The sequence below is a fragment of the Crocuta crocuta genome, unplaced genomic scaffold (genome assembly GCF_008692635.1).
Source record: "Crocuta crocuta isolate KB4526 unplaced genomic scaffold, BGI_CrCroc_1.0 scaffold67, whole genome shotgun sequence".
NCBI lineage: Eukaryota > Metazoa > Chordata > Mammalia > Carnivora > Hyaenidae > Crocuta > Crocuta crocuta.
Genome location: NW_027531896.1, coordinates 3,080,000 through 3,102,391, shown reverse-complemented (window position 1 = coordinate 3,102,391; position 22,392 = coordinate 3,080,000). Strand labels below are relative to the sequence as shown.

The 22,392-nt window shown below is 43.9% G+C and overlaps 1 protein-coding gene across 1 annotated transcript in view; it reads left to right on the top strand.

Annotated features, from left to right (window-relative positions):
* NCAPH (non-SMC condensin I complex subunit H) overlaps positions 1-22,392 on the top strand; it is a 33,583-nt gene that overhangs the window by 8,029 nt on the left and 3,162 nt on the right. The window contains exons 7-17 of the mRNA XM_077773439.1: positions 6,733-6,922; positions 8,633-8,724; positions 9,438-9,643; positions 13,206-13,354; positions 13,714-13,820; positions 14,391-14,513; positions 16,831-16,941; positions 18,168-18,344; positions 19,044-19,157; positions 21,327-21,418; positions 21,774-21,849. Of these exons, the coding sequence (XP_077629565.1) occupies positions 6,733-6,922; positions 8,633-8,724; positions 9,438-9,643; positions 13,206-13,354; positions 13,714-13,820; positions 14,391-14,513; positions 16,831-16,941; positions 18,168-18,344; positions 19,044-19,157; positions 21,327-21,418; positions 21,774-21,849 (1,437 nt within the window). The remainder of the gene's footprint in view (positions 1-6,732; positions 6,923-8,632; positions 8,725-9,437; positions 9,644-13,205; positions 13,355-13,713; positions 13,821-14,390; positions 14,514-16,830; positions 16,942-18,167; positions 18,345-19,043; positions 19,158-21,326; positions 21,419-21,773; positions 21,850-22,392) is intronic.

Here is a 22,392-nt window from a genome sequence, read left to right as displayed (position 1 = left end):
AGCATATGCAGCAGAGATAACAATGGCTAACATTTATTGTGCATTTACTGGGCACTGTGCATTTATTGTACTGCCCTAAGCCTATGAGCTGTGTTACCTTACTTAATCCTCACTACATCCTTGTTACATTTTCTGCAGAGGTTATTGAGGTACAGGGCTGTTAAGTAACTTGCCCAAAATGGTACAGCTAGGAAGTAAATTGGGATTTGAAACTAAGTGGCCTGGCTCCAGAGTCCTTGCTCTAAACAGCCTTACAATCTGGCAAATCCTACGGAATCTGCTTAAAGGAAGCCAGAGGCCTCATTTATCTTTAGCAAAGCTAATTTAAAGCAAAGGTGTTGGTATAAGCTTTTTTAAGATTTTAATGTTGAAAACAGTATCTCAGTGAACCTTCTTGTACATATTTGTGCTCTTTTGAGGGTGTATCTGTAAGAAAATTCTGAGTCCTGGAATTTCCATTGGGTTGTACCAATCTACTATCCCACCAACAGTGGACTAGATTACTTTCTCCTACCTCCATGACATTTGTGAACGGCAGTTAATGTCAAGAGACTGAACTGATCACCAGAATGACCATATGTGGAAAAAGGACTGAGCCCTGGATACCCCAATCTTAAAGAGTTCAGAGGGGCACCTGAACTCAGTCGGGTTAAGTGTCTGTCTTCGGCTCAGGTCATGATCACACGGTTCATGGGTTCAAGCCCCGTGTCGGGCTCTGTGCTGACAGCTAGCTCAGAGCCTGGAGCCTGCTTCAGATTCTGTGTCTCCCTCTCTCTCTGACCCTCCTGTGCTCACGCTGCCTCTCTTTCTCTCTCTGTATGTCTCTCTCTCTCTCTCAGAAATAAATAAAAAGAAAAACATTAAAAAAAAAAGAGTTCAGAGAGCCAAAGAAGAAACATCAGTAGGTTGGAGGAAAACAAGGAGAGAGCATGGGAATGAGAAAGGACCAGGGAGGAGAGAGTGATCAGCTCTGCCAAAGTGGCAACCTGGGCCCACTGGTGTTCCTGGAGAAGAAAGGGCCTATGGAGCTGAAACTCGGACCAGAGAAGGGGTGCTACTTGGCTGGTGCTAGTGTCCCTGAGTTTGGAAGAGGGGCTTGTGGGGCCAGGACCCAGACCTCTGAGGAGGGCATTCTGGTTGGTGCTGGTGTCTGTGAGGGGCACACGGTGAGGCTGGTTCTGTGAGTGTGAGTAAAAGTGCAGTTGAACTCAGCTAGTGTACAGGTGGAACCTGCTGCATCTGAGGTGAAGAGGTCCTGCTGGGTAGAAGCAACAGGAAGCCTACAGAAAGAAACAAGTCCCTTCTTTTAGACTTGCAAGCTTCCTCTAGTGTCCCCTACTGGTGGAGCCCAACAGGGAGCTGCTGGCAAAGCCCAAATGTGGTCCTAGATCCAGCATCACAGAGCGGACAACACTAGGTAGGTTTGGGGCTGAGAGGCAATAGCTTAACTGGCAGAGAGGTAAAGTGTCACAATATCTACGTTCAGGGGCACCTGGGTGGCTTAGTCGGTTAAGCGTCCGACTTTCGCTTAGGTCATGATCTCGCAGTTCGTGGGTTCGAGCCCCGCGTCGGGCTCTGTGCTGACTGCCAGCTCAGAGCCTGGAGCCTGTTTCAGTCTGTGACTCCCTCTCTCTCTTACCCTCCCCTGCTCACGCTGTCTCTCTCTCTCCTAGAAATAAATTAAAAAAAAAAAAACAATATCTACGTTCGAAAAGGTTTGGTCAGTGGGGGGGGCGGGGTGACAAGGAGAGTCGTTGCTCAAGTAGGAGCGTTGCTCAAGTAGTTTTTTTTTTTTAATGTTTTATTTATTTTTGAGAGAAAGAGAGACAGCATGAGCAGGGGAGGGTCAAAGAGAGAGGAAGACACAGAATCTGAAGCAGGCCTCAGGCTCTGAGCTGTCAGTACAGAGCCTGACGTGGGGCTCGAACGCACGAACCGTGAGGTCATGACTTGAGCTGAAGTCGGACGCTTAACCAATTGAGCCACCCATGCGCTCCACAAGTAGAGTCTTTGAGCACATGAGAAGGGAAGGGAATGGACAGTGTTAACAGAGTTTGGCTAAGGAGCACCCATGGCTGGTGGGAGATGGGATGCAAGTATGCATGTGTGGGCGCATTCCAGGTATTCCCTTCTGGTTGTGTCCCTCCAGTCGTCGTCCCCTCCCCTCCGCCATTGAAAATAGGAAGCCAGACCATCAACTGAGTGTGGAGGAAGAAAGGTAAAGGTTTGAGGAGAGAAAAAGGTAGGGGGGTGGGTGAGCAAATGGACTGGGGAAGTATCGTTTGCTTGCCAGACAACACTCATGGCTGACTTGAAGGCTGTGGCAAACGGATTTAAAGTGAGGTCAGTCAACATGACTCTGTGTGTTTCTCTGACAGTAGTTAGCTGTCAGATGGGATACGAGCATAAAGCGGGCAGAAAGTTGGATTTAATACAGGATTGTGTCAGCTGAGTCAATGTGACACAGCTAGGAAGAAGCACTGGAGTAAAGAGCATATGTAAGGGAGTGGTTACGATCGATGCTTGTGGAACTTTGGTGGGAAAAAGAAAGACCGTGGAAAACCATATGATCAGTGGATTGTAGGGCATGGTGGGTCAAAGACTTTTTGGGGTAAGAGACAAGAAGGTGTTGGCTGGAAAGATATGAGATGGTTGTCACGGACATTTAGAGTTGAGCAATGGAGAGGCTGCAGTCATGGTTGGGATTCAATTCAGAGAATAAGAAGGGAGTGAAAGACAGGAGGTGTAGAGTTCATGCTAGGATCTCTAAAAGTCCTGGGGTTTTCAGGATGAAGTTCAAGACCATTGAAAGAGAGGATATCAAGGAACTGAGAGGCCAGAGTGCTGGATGGATCAATGTATGGATATTGAAACCACCAAAAACTATGACAGCAGTAAAGTTAGAGAATAGTAATGAGCCAGGAGCTCATATTAAGAGCTTCCAAGAATTGGGTAGATCTAGGGATTGGAAGGCGATTGAAAAACATATGGGCAGAGGGTGGTAAGGTCTGATCTTACTATGTTCAAAGCTCAGGGTTTTAGGACTTGGGAAGGAGAGTAGTCTAGAAGCAGTGATGATGAGCAAGGAATTTCACCTATCCCACATCGAGGCCAGCGGTCGGTCAGAAGGCTGTGGAAGAGGAAGCAGCCACACTGGTGAGGCCTGCAGGGAAGCAGTGTCCTTGGGCAGATAGCAGATTTCAGTAGAGCAGTGCTCCTCAGCCTCTGTCATTCTCTTCCTCCTCCAGAACCTTTTTAGATATTGTCTTCCTACCCCCTGCCCTTGAAATGAATTATAAAGGAACAAGATTTTGTTAGGTAGTATTGAGGCTTAGAGAACCATAAGTTATTTTAATTCCTGAGATTTTTTTTTCACCTTCCCCCAGAACCAGTTTTCACTTCCTTGAGAATGATATCACCCTTAACGAAAATGAATGAGTTAGAGTTGGTAGGTGGGGAGAACCTTCAGGAAAGAAGCGGGGGAATATAGGGAATTTTGGAGATAACTGATCGAGTCTAGAGGGCCCTGGGGGAAGATATCAAATTAACAGAGGGAGATGGGGTCCAAAGAAGGGGATGTCAGAGCTGTATGGGTTTTAGAGCCTGGGAAATGTAGAACCTTGAAGGGTCCTGGGTCTTTTATATGTGACTAATAAATAAACTAAATAAAAGGTAATAATGAAATTAGACCTGCTGGCCTCATGGCAGATGGTGGTGGTAGAGGCTGAGCATGTGAGGGGCTAGGAGAAGGGAGCCTTGCCAGTCTTACTTTGAGTGATGAGGCACTTCTCTGGACTTGTCTGGAGGCTCTAGCCTGTGTTAGTGTGAGGACTCTGTGTGAATGGGCATGAAGGGGCCCGAGGAAGATGGATCCACCGAGGCCGCGGCCAAAGTAGGAGGGGGAAAGCTTGGGCAGCAGGTGCTTTTGGGAGAGAGTGAGTTTTATTTATCGATGTTTCAGCATTGACCTTGGGTAGTACCAGATTTCTATAGGCAGGTGATGTAAAGTTCAGATTCTAGTTCCACTATCCTAGTTGTGTGGCTTGAGAAAAAGCTCTGAATCTCACTTTGTTAAATTGTAAGAACAGGTGGCATTAGTCCCATCCACATGTGTTTTGTGGTAGTGAATCTTTTCCTAGCAAATTGCTTTTTGTCCATAGTAGTATGTTGCATACACCTGAAGCGGAGCCATAACCTTCCTTTCCCCTCCCCAGTTCTCCGTGTTTTCCCCCCTTTCTTAGATCCGACTTCAGCTCTAACCGAAAATTCTGTTTCCAATCATCTTTATTCTGACCAGGTAGACCCAGTTCCGGGGAGCCTGAGGAGGTGTGCACTAACTAGCCTTTCTCATTGTTCTAAAGAGAAAATGAAAACAAGCAGTGCTGCTCCCTCTAAGCCTATGAAATCATCTAGGCCAAGCGAAATCATTCATCTTTTTTTTCTTTCTTTTTTTTAAGTTTATTTATTTTGAGGCGGGGGACAGACAGAGGAAACAGAAAGACAGAGGCTGTGAAGCTGGTTCTGTGTTGAGAGCAGAGAGCCCAATGCAGAGCTTGAACTCATGAACTGTGAGATCATGGGAGTTGGACGTCTAACTGACTGAGCCATCCAGGCGCCCCATCATTAGTCTTGAAGAAACACCAAGTACCGCATCCTAGAAAGCTTTTTTTTGCTCTGTAATCTGCTGTAATGGCCCAAAGCCCAATTTGGATGATAAACAAGAGGGAGGGATTGTCACAAACCTAAAATTTGAAGTTTGAACTGTTTCTTGAACCCACATTCTCTTGTAGATGGCATGGAGATGAGAAAGCAAATGGTCTGTGGGTGTGTCTAGACCAGTTGAGAACTCTTATTTGTGTATGAGCTGATCTGTTTTGGACACAGCTCTGTAGGCAAAATGTTTGCTGTCATGAGATTCCAACCTGATTATGCTCCAGTTCTTTATACCAGGAGAGCACAAATAGATACAATGAAAGGAAGTTCAAGGCACCTACTATAGGAAATCAGAGTGGGTGGAGGTCAGAATTGATGGAAGCGGTGAAATTTGAAACTGTGCCTTAAAGGAAAGGTAGGTATTTGCCAGATGGATATTGCCAGGAAGGTGATGCTAGGCAGCTAGGCAGCTGGATAGTGTACAAGTTTGTCTAGAGCCTAGTATTTACTCACACGCCTGAAGCCACCTAGACTTTACCATGCAGGGTGTTGTCGACCAAAGTTTCCTTTTACTCCCTCTTTTCCTTGCTGTCGACCGTTGTTTCAAAAGGTTCATCTACCCAGGGTACCAGGCTGGCCCAGTCTTTAGAGCATGTGACATTTGATCTTGGGGCTGTAAATTCAAGCCCCATGCTAGATGTAGGGATTACTTTAAAAATAAATAAATAAATAAAAGACAAAAGCTTTATCTACCCAAACTGTGCAGTTAGCAATAATTCATTTTCCCATCAAATTACTCAGATGTCAATCAGATCTAATTTATATGAAAGGACCATTGTTCTTAGTGTTTTCAGTTTTAGTGTTTACAGTTTCTGCATTGACTCTTTGAAAGTCTAAGTTTTGTTAACTACCCACACAGGACCTTAAAAGATGTGGGGCTCCAGGTGGGAAGCCAATGGTCTGGTTAGCATTTTAGGAAGGAAATGGGAGTAACAACACTAGTATTTTGGAATGGGAAATGAGAAAGACCAGAGACAAGGGTTAACTTAGGCGTGGGTTGTATTGGTGGCAGTGGGGCGAAGAAGGAAGGGATAGATGGAAGAGCTGTGCGGGGAGGAAACCCCGCCAGGCTGTGTGACTGACTAGGTGAGCGGTAGGGAGACAGGGAGAACGTGGACTTGATATATGTGATACTTGGGCTAGGAGGATGGTGAGACGGCTTTATTGGGAAGGCGAGAGGAGAATCTTGGTTCTGGTGAGGCCAGGCTAAAGGGACAGGAAAGGGACAGAGAGCTATATCTGTCATTGTATCTGAGGCCTCTTCTCTCCATAGTAGCTACGTCCTGAGACATAAAGAAAACCTGGGAATCCGGTTCCCAGCCTGTTTCCTGTTTCAGGGCCACCTGTACAATCAGGTAGCTTCTGCCTTCTTGCCACACCTGCATGTGCCTTGCTCTGTCCTTGTTCTCGTGCTCTGTGCCCTGTTCTGCCTTTGGGATTTGTGTCACGTGTACATGCCACTCCTACTCTGTATCCCAGCCTTGGGAGCCTTCTGACAGCCTATTCCATGTTTTACCCATCCATCTAGTCCTGCTGACTCTGCCTGTCTTTCCCCTTGATCTCATGGTGTGTTCCTCCACATCTGTGAAAATATTTCTGTTCAGAGAAATAATGGGATCTTGTGAACAGATCCCTCATACAGGCTTTCTAAGTCCACAGAATTTGTCATGATAACATTCTATTAGAGGTAGTTATTTGAAAACAGTGACTTGTGGAAAGAGACCAGCAAAAGGATACTGTCTCTGTAGATTGTAAACAGATTGACACGGTAGAAGCTTGTTCCTATTTATGGTGTACTTGCATTTATTCATCTGACCACACACAGGCTTCCTTTTCAATTGGTGTCTGCTAGGATGAGATTTTACTGATCAATTAAAAAGCCTTCCACCTGTTTCGATCGTGTGCAGAGATACTTCAATCCATATGCCGCTGTGTATGAACAGGGTTCAATGAATGAGATTGTATATTTGCTTTGGCTGCATTCCATAATTCTTTGGTTCCCTCTGTTTTTACGTTCAGATCGATCCCATGTTTCAGAAGACAGCAGCCTCCTTTGATGAGTGCAGCACAGCAGGGGTATTTCTCTCAACCCTCCACTGCCATGACTACAGAAGTGAGCTGCTGTTTCCTTCCGATGTCCATACTCTCTCCACTGAAGAACCCCTGGTGTTGCCAGATTTAGGCTGGGTAGAAATGACAGATTTAAAAGGTGAGTACACATAGTGTACTGTCACAACATTTTCAGATGTTTCCCCCAGAGGGGTGTGGAGGGTAGGATGGGAGGGGTAGTAAAACCCTTGCCACCAGAGCATTTCAGTCTCACCAGAGCACGTCTCACCAGAGCGTTTCAGTCATCAGAATATTTTCCGTACAACCACGGAATGTAATGAACCCATCATTATGTTGCTTGGTTAAATTACCCAGAAGGTGCTTCTGGAACGCCAAATCGGGCATCCTTGTGGGAGAAACTAACTTCTCTTCCTCTCTGCAGCATGGAGTCTAATAGTAGTAGGTGATGCCCACCGTGGCTCTTGGTCTATATGTGCTACATCTGTCACATGCCCCTCTTAGCCGCCAGCTTGCACAATCATCTACTGGAGCCCTGGGCTAAGCGTGGACTGTCACAGTTTGGACTTGGAAAAGGAGCTTTAAAAAGCTTTTGTTGAGCCAGAGAGGCCTTGTTCTTATTTGTTACCAATCTAGGGGGTCTTGAGGAGAAAAGGGCGTTGTGAATTATTTTCAGACTCCACTGCGGTGGTCTGAGAATGGACCTGCCCTTCTGTTAGCTCCTTATACTGGCGTTGGTGTGGCAAGGGTTTTACTACCCCTCCCATCCTACCCTCCACACCCCTCTGGGGGAAACATCTGAAAATGTTGTGACAGACATGGGTGGGGGGGAAGCCAGGCACAGGAATGCAGTAGCTACACTTGTGTGCAGTCATTTTTCTGTGCTGCATGAAATTGATCCTCCCCCTCAGGGCTACACAAATGTTACAGTGCCCATTTTCATCCTTTCTATTCTTGTCTAAAGTTTTCTTTTTTCTTTTCCTTTTAGAGAGTGAGTACACATGTGCACGTGCCTGTGCAGGGGAGGGGCAGAGGGAGAGAGAAACTTAAGCAGGCTGCATGCCCATCACAGACCCTGATGTAGGGCTTGATCTCATGAACTTTGAGATCATGACCTGACCTGAAATCAAGTCAGACGCTTAAGCAACTGAGCCACCCAGGCGCCCCTATTCTAAGTACAACTATTTTGTGCTAATGATCTATTTCCAAGTTGATGCTGTCAACTGGGACTTTAATCACATGAAGTAGCTAGTTTCATTTGGGACTAAAATAAGTAGCATTTGCATGATTGGTTGTGTAGTTAGTACACTTTTTTTGGTAATGTTTATTTTTTTTTGAGAGAGAGGGTGAAAGCAAGCACAAGCAGGGGAGGGGCAGAGCGAGAAGACAGAGGATCCGAAGTGGAGTCTGTGCTGACACCAGAGAGCCCAATGTAGGGATCAAACTCCTGAGCTGCAAGATCATGGCCTGAGCCGAAGTTGGACACTCAACCGACTGAGCCACCCAGGCGCCCCCAGTTAGTACACTTTTCAGGAAGGGTTTTTGATTTCCCAGCTGTAGCATAGGGCACAGAGTCCATTTCAGAGTCAAATGTCTGTGCTTCAGGTTTCTGCCCTAATGTTTCAGTAATTCTTGGAATGCCAAGTTTGGGAGCCTGCCTCCAGTGTGGGTGTGTCTTTGGAGCAGAAGTCTGTGGCCTGGAGCTTGGCCTCCAGCCAGCCTCTGCCACAGAACAAGGGGCAACTGAGCCTCCCTTCTCCATCGTGCTGCTCTGGTAGTTCTGAGCAGGGAGGAATGTGCTCCATTCACATTCTTTGCCATCATCCTCTTTGCCATCTTCTGTCCTCTCCAGCACCCTTGCAGCAGTGTGTGGAAGATAGCCAGATCTGCCCTTCCCTGGCCGGGTTCCAGTTCACTAAATGGGACAGCGAGGCACACAATGAGGTGAGTTCAACTTTTAGGCTACTAAGGGCTCTGGCATTTGTCCAATTGCTCATGGTTTCAATGAGATGGTCCAAGACAAGTCCTGCCCAGTGAGAACCAAAACTGTGGCATCGTTTTTATTTGGCCAGGAGTACAGAAAATATTTCCCTTGGCACTTCTATATGGACTAAAACCTGGGAGATGGGAATGGAGGATAAGACAGCCCTGTCATTCCTGTATGTACATTTCTTTAAATCAGTTTTACCCTTGAACATGGTTAATTCCAGCCCTCTGGTCTCAGGCTGCTGTCAGGCTCAAGGAATTTCCTGCTCTTCAGGGTTGAGTCCCTTGGCACAGAGTTTCCTGAGAAATTGTCATGTGTAAAGCTTTCCTCCGTATATTTTTAGTATGCCCCCCTTTAACCTACATACTACCGCTTCCAGAATAAATGGTCTCCATGGAAAACTGTTTTCTCTAAACATTTAGTTAATGGATACAGATTCCTGTTTCATGTTTTACAAAATGTGCCTAATGACAATACAGCTTCATCCTGTGCTGCACAACATAAGCTTCCTCAGCGCTTTACTATCGTGAGAATGTTGGCTCTGGGGAGGTGGGAGGAGAGGCTAGAAACTCAAATTTTGGGGGTGAGAAAAGAGGCTGTTCCTCCAGCGGTGGCTGGGGTGGCCATGGGAATGGGGAGCACTGTAGAACCCTCTCTTTGTCCTCTCCAGTCCGTGTCTGCCCTGGTAGACAAGTTCAAGAAAAACGAACAGGTGTTTGACATCAACGCCGAGGTAGAGGAGAGTGACTGCAGGGACTTTCCTGATGGGCCCATGGAGGACGACTTTGATGCAAACGATGAGCCTGAGCACAGCGCGGCCGGGGACAACGCTGAGTTCAGCAGCTGGAAGGAGCCCTGCCACACTCGCAGCTGCCCGTAAGGCTGTTGGGGCCACAGAAGATGTTCCCACCGGGTTTTCCATCCGTTCTTTTCCTGGCGGGACAGTAGGGACACTGTAGGAGTTTGTGAAGATAGAACTAAAATATGTAAAGTGCTGGAAAAAAGTACCCAGGATACAGGAGCTACTGCAGTGGAGGCTGTTATGTGTGTTGGTAGCATGGAGTGTGCTTTCTTTCTACACATGATGCAAGTCCGGCTTTTGGCTACGTCACCACATATCAGTTATAGACACAAACAGGCTTATGTGTTGCTTACAGAAACAGTGGCCCTTGCCTGAAGGGTCAAGCAAAGAAGGGGGGCTGGGCAGTGATCGGTTACCAGATAGGCAGACCAGGGACAAGCAAAGTGGGGGAAACTAAACAAACAAATAAAACTGAGCATATTGGGTAGAGGAATTAGCCTGTAGTAATTTAAATTTTTTATTACCCTAGTAGGCATAGGAGAAAATCAGAGCTTTGTTGGCCTTTATTATATGTACTGAAGAGATTAGTATTGTTTTAATTTTGAATGTGGTTTGGAAGCATAATAATCATGTACCGAGGTCCTCTGAAGGTTGTGAATAAACCTGAGTGTGGGAGATTCCATAAGTCTACAACGAACAGTCCCTGGGCCTACAACAGTTCTGTGTGCCTGTGACTAGGGACAGCCATGCTGGTTTACTGTGGAGTAAAACCTTAGAAGTTGTCCCGTATAGTTTGTCTGCTTATGTGGGAAATGATTAGATTGATAATATCTCTTCAATCTGAGTAGAAATTGAAGGGCTGACCATTTGGCACCTCAAGGCAAAACTACCATCTAGGCCCTTTGGCACCATCTTTTCCACTTTTGATTTGTACTATTAGTATACTTGGCAATCTTGTCCCTATTCCCATCCTGTCTTCTGCAAAGTGAGAAATGGTAAGGCAGGTTGGCGGGATTAGCTCTTTTAATATCATTTTCAAATGTCAGAGAACAACTGTTACTTTTCCTGGCATCTGAGGAATTGATGGTAACAAAGGGCTTTGGTTACTTCCATTTTGTTATTTTGAATAAATGTCTCCATTTCTCTCCATTTTCAAACAGAACGAAATCATAGAATCCATCCTACTGAGTGCATTAGGAGCAGCGGGCTTAGGTTCTAACCTAAGGTTTTGTCCATCTTGAAATCCCTATCCTTGGCATGGTGCTGTTCTTTCCCAAGAGCTCAGTCAATATTTAAACCGCACAAACTTGACTCTGTCGTTGACAGCTGTGAGATGTGGGGCAGAGGCAAGTGGCATCACCTTTTGGGGTCTTTGTTTTCTCATCCATAAAATGAACGGCTTGGACTAGATAAAAATAACGTCTGAGCTCATTGAGCACTTTATTATTCTGGCTTTGTGCCGGACACCATGCCAGGTGCCTTACCTGCATTAACTCATAATTTATGTAATACAGAAAATGTAATTTCTTAAGCCTTACGACAACCTTATTAAGTCCTGTTATCCCTGTTTCACAGATAAGGGAGTAGTCTCAGAGAAGTTAAATAATGGGATGAAGCTGGGTATCACTCGGCACCTTTGACCAATTCTGGCTGCATGTAATGAACTTTGGATAGTAGGCTCTACCCCAGAGCATTTCACTGAGAGTCCCTGAGGCCAGGCTCTTCATCACATTTCCCAAACTTTCCTGGGTGATTGTACTGTGCACTCAGGATTACAAACACTGTACTGGACTAAAAGGTCTTTAAGGGCTTCTCTAGCTCAAGGTGGGTTATGGCAGTGCTGAATTACCGTTTCCAGTGTTCTGTAGGACGCCCCATGTTCTTGTTCCCTGGATGGCAACACTTGGACAACTGTGCACATCATATATTAACAAGACTGGGCCTGACAGAGTGCTGTGTGTCCAGCAGCAGCTTGAGTGCACTCCCTCTTCCTGCAGCAGTGGGCCACCTGTGCTCTAGCCAGTCTCTCTGTGGTGCAGGCACTTGCTATGGTTAAAGACCTAGGCTGTGGTCCAGGCCTACACCACAGCCTCCTCCGTGCATGTAAGAATGAAGCCTTTTGCTAAGTGCTGGGTGATGTGCTAGAAGCCATCTGGGAGGAGACCTTAAACCTGCAGGTATTAGTGTGATGTGCTGAGCTGGTGCTGAGTTGAAGGAGGAGCCCTGTAGTTGGGGGGCAGGTAAAAGAAATAGTTCCCCCAGAGGGGATTAGAGAAGTTTGATGGTGGGGCAGGCCTTGAAAACTGGACAGACTATGAAGTAGATTAGCTGTTGAGTCAGGGATTTGGGCACCCGTAGGGTGCCTGCCACATAGTATTGTGTATTGTAAGGCAAAACGGCTAGAGTTCAAGCCTCAAGGGCCTTAGCTCTGCCCTGGCCCACAGATTCTCAGGGATTGGGAGCCAAGCTCTTTATAACTTTGCCTATAAGTTCCCAATAAATTCTGAGCCCGATTGCCAAAACAACAGTGTCCTTGAGAATTGAGCAGAGATTCTACTGAAGGCATAATCTTTCTCCCGCTGGAGTGCACAGTACAGTACAGTTGTTACTCAGTAACATATAGGCATTCTACAGACTGGAAATGTGAATTTTTTTAGCATATTCTAAGTTTTAAAATTAAGTTTTAATTGCACAACAATTATACAAATACAGTTTCCTAGTGTTTAAATAAAGATTCTGTAGATAAAGGTAAAGTCCCCTTTTAAAGCTTTTTAACCTTATTCCATAAGGTTTGATGTGAAAAGGATTTGTGTATATAGATGTCTCAGAATAGATGAAAAGCCCCTCAGTGTTTAAAGTTTCCTTGTTACCTTTACCTTTAGAGGGCAGTATAGCAGCACTAACACACTTTCTGATGTGTTGGAGGCCTTTAGGGGAAAGCTACCTCGCTCATACTAGTACCTTGTAGAAAGGTTGAAAAACCAACCTAAAACTGCCGTGCTGGACGGGCCAGTTAGACTTTACACGCAACAAAGAATAAAGCTAAGATGGCTTAATAGATTATAAGTGCCCCCCCCCCATCACTTGGGGGACAAATTAGAATAACATCTGTTTCACTTTTACTAGACATTACACCAGTGTTATTGGAGCCTTCACTTATGGAAGGATGGTGAAGAAAGAATGAGAGAGAGATTATCATCTTGTGTGGCAGGAAGCCTTCCATATGGAAAGATCTTGAAGCTGATTCAGAGAACTGTGTCCAACTCCCAGCTCTGGCATTTTACTAACTGTGCGGTCATATATAAAAACTTACTTTCTCTCTGCCACTGTTTTCTTGTCTCTCAAATGGGTAAACTTGCACTTTATGAAGCACTTTAAAACCTCCTTGTAGCTATGGTCATATTGTTATAAAATTAAGAGAAGCAAAAGCTCTTTGACAAAGTAAAAACTAAGGGATTTTTAACAATGAAGTATTTGTATTGAACTAACTCTTAGAAATCCTGTCCATCTGTGAAAAGTGGGTAGGTAGTCTTCAACTGCATCACATGCTGCTTTGCATGTAAATGCATGATTGTGTTCTATATATTGACATGTACATGGTTGTACACTTAAAACATGATTTCATGTGTGTTACAGGGAAGAAATGATTCCCCTTGGGGATGGAGACATTAGGACCATGTGCCCCCTTCTGTCCATGAAACCTGGAGAATATTCCTATTTTAGTCCTCGTACCATGTCGATGTGGGCTGGCCCAGACCACTGGCGCTTTAGACCCCGACTCAAACGTATGTACTTCTAGATGGAACTTTAAGACATAGTGTCAATGACCATCCAGTGGTCATATGTGGGAATGACCATGGGCTTATAAGGCAGGACTCTAGAACTCTGAAGGGCCTTGCCAGCATTATATGTTTGCATTCTATCTTTGAATGGAAGGGATTAATTAGCATATTTTTTATTGTGTTTTGTTAGCAAGACGACAAGCTTTCACAAGCTGATGAAATAGGTGTATATGGTTTGCCTTTCCTAATGCCGTTATGATGTTCAGATAAAAATGCTATTTGTACTTGATAAGGATCTTGCAAAATGGGTAAATATTGTCCACAGAGGTGAATGGTATTGACATCTGTGTTCATTTCTGCAGATGAGGCTTCCTCCAAATCAGAGAACAAAAAGAAGAATACAAAGAAAGATTTTGAAATTGACTTTGATGATGATATTGACTTTGATGTGTATTTTCGAAAAACAAAGGTTTGTGCTAGATTTATTAGCATATGTGCTTTCTTAAATTACTCTTTTCACTCTTCTTTCTTTTCAGATGTGATTTTATTTATTTATTTTTAGAGAGAGAGCGAGAGAGCATGAGTGCATGTGAGCAAGTGAAAGGCAGAGAGAGGGAGAGAGAGAATCCTAAGCAGGCTCTGTGCTGTCAGCATGCTCAGACTCACAAACTGAGAGATCCTGACTTGAGCCAAAACCAAGAGTTGGACGCTTAACCAACAGCCACCCAGATGTCCCACAGATGTGATTTTTTAAAAAATTCATTACAGATATAAGTTTTAGAGTAAATGGATGGTTTCATTCTCCCTCAGTCTCTAGATGGATTGAGAAATAACCCCAAACTCAGTGGCAGGTAGAATCAGGTTTAGAATATGAGTAATGTCTAGCAAAATCACTCTTTCACACGCAATTGGGAACTCTGACGGTAAGTGCTGCCCAAATTCTTCCCAAGCTCCTTTATATATATATAAATATATATATATGTTTGAACATTCTTATTAAAGATGCCTAAAAACCTTTTTCTTTTTTTTTTTTTAATAGGCTGCTACTATTCTGACCAAATCCACTTTGGAGAACCAGAATTGGAGAGCTACCACTCTGCCTATGGATTTCCTCTATGAGACTGATAATCTTGTCCGGCTGCATCTCAAACCAGGCACCAGGGTAAGACCAGGATAAGACTGTTCCTTGGTTTCTTCAGGCTACTGCTGTTGTCTAAACTGTTGATAGCATCGGAGGTATCGAATGGTAGATAGTGTGACTGTCAGACAGTGCCTTTAAGGAAAAGGAGAGAGCGAGAGGAGAGATGTGTGTTAGCCCAGGGCAGTTAATGGGGAGATGCAGTGGGTATAGCAAGGCTAAAGGGAAATCTTATGGGATAGATACGCATGAAAGATTTGAAATACTTCAGTTGGTTAGACCCCTGGAAGGGCACTGAGGCCTACATGCTGAAATGCTAGGGAGATGAACAATCTTTTGTTGAGGTGCTTACAAGATGTTAGTTATTGCTTGATTTCTCTACTTTCTCATTGAGGTGGTGGATTCACTAGCCAGAGGCTGTCCCCAGCCCACGTTGCCTTCCTCACGGTCCGGGTGTAGACACGAGCCCCACTGTGACATGTGGGGTGATGTAGGAGCCAGAGTCTGACTGTGCAGTCCTCAGGGAGTTCTCTAGTGCTGCGCAACCTTCCTGGCTCCTCTGTTAACCACTTGGTGCTATACTGGTCGCTGTTCGCTTCATCTTCCTGTGGCTCTCCTGGTGATGCTGGTAGCAAGTGCATGTCACTGTTGCCAGGTGACTAGTCAGCGGTTCAGGCTAAGTTCCATTTTATCTAGACCTCTGTTCGTTTGCATTCCTGGTGCTTCTAGTCTCGTGATGTCATATACACACACTGTCTTCAGCTTCCTCTTCCTTATTTTGTCTGTTTCTGTACAAGGCCGTAATGATATGTGTACAGTTCCCCCAAATCACTGATCTCTCATGTTGTGTTTTAATAAACCAACACTAATATATTTTTCTTTTTAATCAATACTGTTTACTTAACAGAAATATTCTTAAAATTGCAGAAAGAGGTACAAAATTGCAGTATGAGGAGCTGTGGCTATGGTCAGTGTTGGTTAGATGCTAGACCCCTCTTGCTCTGATCATAAAATGGAGTCCTGTGGCACAAGAGCAGGATGGTAGGATCCTTCTCAAAACCTTGCCCAGCGTGGAGCTGCTCTCTGTAGCCACAAGCCACCTCTTGTCCTCTCAAGCCCTTATTGTGAGCATTTGAAGATTGTGGCCTTAGGTGAGAATTTGCATATTCAGATGTTAAGGTGGTAGAACAAAGTCACTGGGACATTGCATTCCAGGGAGTGTTTTTTTGTTTTGTTTTGTTCTTTTAATAATCTTCTCTTGTAGAAGAAAGAACTTTTGTTTCTGATTGTCCACAGCAACAAATTCACTGTGTGTGAATAGTAGGGCAGCCAGGCAGCAGGAGCTGGAGATCCCTGTCCTTCCCAGCAGAGCTATCCTGGGGAAATGACCGTTAAACTCTGGAAACCCTGGAAATTAGATGCTGGATTAATAAGCACTATTTGGTTAGAGACTATACACATCAACCACCCATCCAGTTTAATATCTTGTAAGGGGATTCTAATAGCAGCCGCTCTCGTGTACCCTTCCTGAAATATTTCTTGTAGACTATGGACAATTTAGAGTGTGCCTCCAGAAGAGTATCCTAAATGGAGAGGGATTTAGAAACAGTGTCATAGGAGGAACAGTGGAAGAAAGTAGACAATAAATACCTATTGTTGAATATTATTTTTGGATTTGTATTCCAAAAACATGGTGAAGGGTTTTTTGGCTGCTTTTGGAGCATAGAGTTGTATTAAAATATTCAGTATGCTTTGTAAACTACATACCTCGGCAAAAATCACTGGTCTAACAATCAACAAATAGCTGAAGGGCTGTGGTCACAGGCATTCCCAAAAGAGGAGGCAGACTTGTTCTCTGAGGCTCTGGAAGGCAGAACAAGGACCCTGTGGTAACAACAGGGAGAAGAGCTGGATGTTTCTTCTTATAACTATGATTGTCCCAGAAATGAGACAGGCTGCCTGTGAATTAAATTTGTGAATGGGTTTCCTCAGAATTGCTCAAGTGGCAACAAGTTGGCTTCTTTTCAGATACCTTTAGGCAGTTTTGTTTTTAATGAAGAACCTTTTCCAATAAAGTTGTGAGCAGACCTAATTGCACACCCACTGCTCTGGTTTATTCGGGTTGGATGGAGTCTCCAAGCCCTGCTACCCCAGGACTTGATCGAGAACAGAGCTGTGCGGTTGATGTTGTCAGGTTTAGATGACTTTTCAGGGCCCTTAGAACTCCCAAAAATCTATAATTCTAGGAGATTGATCATAAGAACTAAGGTTATTGTCCAACCTAGTTTAGAGCTGCTTTCCTAGAAATTGCTTTCTACACTTATTCTTTCCTTCATTCTAGTTACTTAAAATGGCCCAAGGCCAGAGGGCAGGAACTGAACATTATGAAGAAATTGGAGACTATGATTACAACAACCCTAACGACACTTCCAACTTTTGCCCTGGATTACAGGTAAAGGAGAGAAGAGCTCTGTCCTTTCTTCTAAGCAGAAGAGCCTTCCTTGTTTCCCATCTCCCTTCTTTCCTATATGGCGGAAGGCTATAGGAAATTCTAAATCAGGTGGGGAGTTTCTGGCTGCCTGCCCTGCCCTAGGCATCAGGGAACAGAGCAAAGCTGAGGAAACAGCCAAAACCTTGGCCTGCTTTGCCTCAAGCCCTGTATGTGGAAAGCAGGTGGTCATACTCCAAAAAATGGATCAGTGTCTTTAGCCTGTGCAAAGTACTTATCTTGGCTATTTTGGGATTTCAAAGGAAAATACTCTTCCTGTTCTGAGGAGCTAATATTTTGGCTAGGGAGACAGAGCACACTGACATGTGAAGATGGTGTGGTCTGACAGGTAAAAAGTCTGTCAGGGTAGATTCAGGAGACCAGGCCTATAGCACTGATTTTGGTTCTTATGTTGAGAATTTATACAAGCCACTCCCCATCTTTAGATCTAGTTTTAAACTAAATAATCTCAGTATTCCTTTCGTGAGTCTACTAATGAGATAGCAAATGTAAATAAGAGAAAGGGAGAAATATTGGGCCTCGTCTGTGTCCCTGTGGGGAGAGGGACAAGAACTGCAGAATAATTTGTTCACCTTCATACCTTATGTGGAGGAGAATTGAGTTGTTACATTTTAGTGAAAATCCTGACTGACCTCTTGATGAGTGCTTCTTAAGGTTTCCGAGTGCATAAGAATCACCCTAAAAAAGAATCACTGCTAAAGAAACAAGTCCTGGGCCCCAGCCCAGAGATCTGATCCATTCCTGCTGGCCTTGGTCCAAGAATGGATTTTTCATGGCTCCCAGGCAGGAATCCTGCTGCTGGCTGGAGACCCTTGGCATCTCTTACGCTCACATTGGGTGAGGGATGTGGGTCAGATCTCCAGTGTTTCAAAAATGCTTTCTATAAATTGAAATCTTCAGTTGGCTAGAAGCCAAAGGGGACACTGGCAGTTGTGATTATTGAATTCCTTGTAACTTCCTCTAGAGGTCTTAGTTAACAGATACCTTCCTCGGAAGGTTTATGTGTAACAGGAAGATAAGTAGAGGTGCCTAGAAGTCCATCCTAGGCTTGACTCACAATGAACTCTCAGGTGCTGTGCTCTTGATGTATAAATACAGTGTTTTTCAAGGATACTTCTAAGCCTTTCAGACAGCTTTTGCCAAACTTGAAGAACTATTTCCTTGCCCAGGCTGCTGACAGTGATTATGAAGAGTCAGATGATTTATTTGTGGGACCAGTTGGGACCTTTGACCTTACCTCTTGCCATCCACCTAAAACAACACAAGAGAATGATGATGTGCCTGAAGTCCAAGGATTGGACATCACCACTTATGGGGAGTCGAATCTGGTAGCTGAACCTCAAAAGGTAGAAGTGAAAGCCAAGAATTATGTTACATGGTTTGCCTGAGGTCTATTTAATTTGCCTCCTGTATGAAAGTCATATTGGTCTGGGCTTGATTTTTTTTTTCCCCCTTGATTTTAAGTTGTTGCTCTTCAAGTGGCTAAATCTTAAGTAGGGCCATGTTGGGAATGAGCTGATGCTAATTAAGTTTGTGTGGAAATAGCCATTCTCCAGAGATTGTGATAAACCATATAACTAGGGGCAAAGTGGTAAAGTATGTGAATGAAGGCTGCAGGCAGGGAAAATTGGTTTCTGTGCTGATTGGGTGAGGCTAGCTATTTGTCTCTGAAAATCTTGGCCAGATTCAATTTGTATTAAATTATCATCCATTTAGCATCTGTCCCATACCAGGTGACAGGCTTGGTGATTCCGTATATATTTGATTGACCTATGTCTTTTACACTAGAATTTCAGGCTTGTCTTAATGTAAATTGTACTTGATCAACAAGAAATTAGATTGAAGTAAGGGACTCTGTTTTGGTATATCCAGAGGAAGTTCTATAACTCCTTGGATTGAACTAAACTAGATTCTTTACTTGAACTCCAGACTTTTGATTTTAGTATATGTGCTGCCGAAGCGAGCACAAGACTTTTGATTTTATAGTGAGTTGATGGTAAATGTTTTCTTTTACTTAGTTTTACTTCATTACATACCTATTGCAGGTAAATAAAATTGAAATTCATTATGCAAAGACTGCCAAAAGGATGGACATGAAGAAGTTGAAGCAAAGCATGTGGAGTTTGCTGACGGAGTTCTCCAAGCATGCAGACACAGAGGTAACATGTTCTGCTTACTCTCCAGGTGCACAGCATGTGGGAGGGGAATGGCTCATGGTTAAGACTCTAAGATCAAAGGCACAAATGGAGAAAGCAATCATTCAGAAATAACAAAGAAGACTTCACATCTCTGAAAGAGAAATGAACCAAGTATAGAACATGCAAGTCACAGAAAAGGTGATACAGACGGTAAACTAGTGCATGGGACATTATTCAGCCTTGCTGATAATCAAAAAATACAGAAGAAAGCATTTTAGGGTCCTTTAAAATAACTCTTTAGCAGTTCAACAGTTTTTTCAGTACAGAGTTCAAGAAAAGTTTGGAGTACTTAATTCACTGCTGGTGCAATTTACGTTGATAAATGACCCTTTTGGAAAGCAAATTCTAACATCTCAGATACCATATAATGCTTAAGCTCTTTGATCTAATACTTCTTGGTTTGGGAAATATGATCTAAGTAGAAAAATAGTAAACAGGGGCGCCTGGGTGGCTCAGTCGGTTGGGCATCCGACTTTGGCTCAGGTCATGATTTCACGGTTCCTGGGTTTGAGCCCCGCGTCGGGCTCTGTGCTGACAGCCAGCTCAGAGCCTGGAGCCTGCTTCTGATTCTGTGTCTTCCTCTCTCTCTGACCCTCCCCTGCTCACACTGTCTCTCTCTCTCAGAAATAAATAAAACATTAAAAAAAAAAAAAAAGAAAAAGAAAAATGGTAAACAATTTTATCAAACTGTCTCTTTCTGCTTCAGAACAAGGGGAGACCTTGACTCTTTCCAACTAAATGGAACTCTCAGTTAACCAGAATCCTTCTATCCTCTCTCTTGGACCTCTAAGGCTCAGGGAATGTTCTGAGCTTTCCAAACCCAACCTGTTCTCTTATACCTTCTCCAGCTGGCTGAGAAGTGCAAATCATTATGTGATTGAGGACTTTGAGTTGTATAGTCCTAGATATCAGCTAAAGCTTCAGTCATATGCCTAAGGTTTTACCAACTAAAAGTGAATAAAATGCAAATGTAAGGGAAATGTGCTTTTTAAGAAGTAGGAAAGGGGTGGGGCACGTGGGGCACTCAGTCAGTTAAGTGTCCTACTTCGCTCAGGTCATGAACTCACAGCTTGTGAGTTTGAGCCCTGTGTCAGGTTCTGTACTGACAGCTCAGAGCCTGGAGCCTGCTTTGGATTCTGTGTCTCCCTCTCTCTCTGCCTCTCTCCCACGCTCACTCACTCTTTTGCGCGCTCTCTCTCAAAAATAAAAAATAAAACATTTTTAAAAATCTTTAAAAAGGGAGTAAGAAAGGGGTTCTACTTAAACTTTGAGGTTTTTTTTTTTTTACTTATTTTAAAGATTTATTTTATTTTGAGAGAGACAATATGCAACCGAGATGGGGGTAAGGGGGAGGGAGAAGAGAGAGAGAAAGAATGAATCTTAAGCAGGCTCCGTGCTCAACACAGAACCCGATGTGGGGCTTGATCCCACGATCCTGGCATCATGATCTGAGCCAAAATCGAGTTGGATGCTCAACTGAGCCATCCAGATGCCCCAAACTTTGAATTTAAATGATTTATATAATACCTTCTCCTCCAGGGATTATGGTTAATTAAGGATTCATTTTTTTAATCTTTTATCGTGAAAATATTCAAACATGTTAGTAGAGAGAGGATAGTATAGTGAACAGCTACTTCTGATAACTATCACTGTTTTATGTATACTCTCACCCGTCCCGTCCTGCCTCCCCATCCCACCCACCATGTATACATTCTGAATTATTTTAACACAAATACCATACATGATATCCTTTAACTGCTTGCTTAATGGGTTATGGATTCTGTGCTGCCCTTGGTTGTGTAGGCCAGTTGAAGCTATAAATGATCATGGCTTTTGTCATTTTGTATTTTTTATCTTGAGAGAAAACTAGAAGCCTTTTTGCAATTTTTCCTTTACTGGGATTATACTGGGGTTGACCGCGATATTTACCATAACTTGGTAGTCAGTGTCCTGATGCAGGGCTAAGGCACGGAGTCTCCTTATGGGCCCCTTTTCTTCAAGATATAACTTAGAAAATGTGGTTTCATTCAGATAATAGACTTTTGGAGATAAAGCCTTTAGGCTTATATCACTTCCTCAAAAGTGAACTGGCCCTACATGTCTGAATTGTCAATATCCTTCTTCTGTTAGACAAACCACGGTGAAACCGGAAAAGAAGGGGACACAGTAAAGGTGGCTGATGAGAAGATGCTTAGTGGGCTCACAAAGGACCTACAGAAGAGGTACATGCCAGTGAGTGCAGGGGGCAGACGGACCCTCTGCACACGATCTACTGTCTTAATACTTGGGGGCAGTTTTTCTGTTTCTTCTTTGCATTGTTAAGTGAGTTAATATAGACTAACTTTTTAAAAGGGCATTTTTTAAAAAGCATTTTTCTGCACCAGTGGCTGGAATGGAACAAGCGATATTTTATTTCTAAATAAGAAACTGGAAAAACCTGCTTATAAAATGCATCTGAAATATTTCTTTGTTTCTCATTAGTTTGTTCACTAGACATGTGTATTCAGACTTGATGAAAGAGCCTTTGTTCCTAGAACTGCAGTGACCTAGCTAAATACTTGCCTCTTTGTTTTGTAGCTTGCCTCCCCTTATGGCTCAGAACCTCTCTATACCTCTGGCCTTTGCCTGTCTCCTCCATTTAGCCAATGAAAAGGTAGGTAAATCTGGTAAGGATGGGAGTATTCTGTATTCATGACAATCTGTTTGGGCTTTTATTAGATCTTTCACAGGCAACCTCATAGGACATCTTAAATACAGTGACTTATTAACTACTTTCAACCCAGAGGATTAACCAAACACAAGTAACTTAGAAAAAGACCACTGGGTATGTTCAGCAATGAAAATAATGAGGAGGACCCAAATGGGAACATTTTTAGGTGCTGAATTGTGATCTGTCAGTTCCCAACTTTAAAACATAAAGTGCTTTTATATTATTGGGTGTCAGAGACTTTAAAGGCCAAATCCTGCCGGTGCCAAAGTCAAGACACACGGCGATGTGGTGGAGGGCAGAGGGCCAGGCAAGGATGAAAGGAAAATAGATGTAGGAAGAGGATAATGAGACACGGAGGCCATGGCCAGCAAAGCTGAACCACCAACCGTGCTAGGCCCTGCGGTGTGCCACACCAGCCAGCAGAGCTGAGCAGCTGTGGCAGTTACCAGAAGAGCAGGCAGGGACCCATCTTCTCAAGAGTCTGGT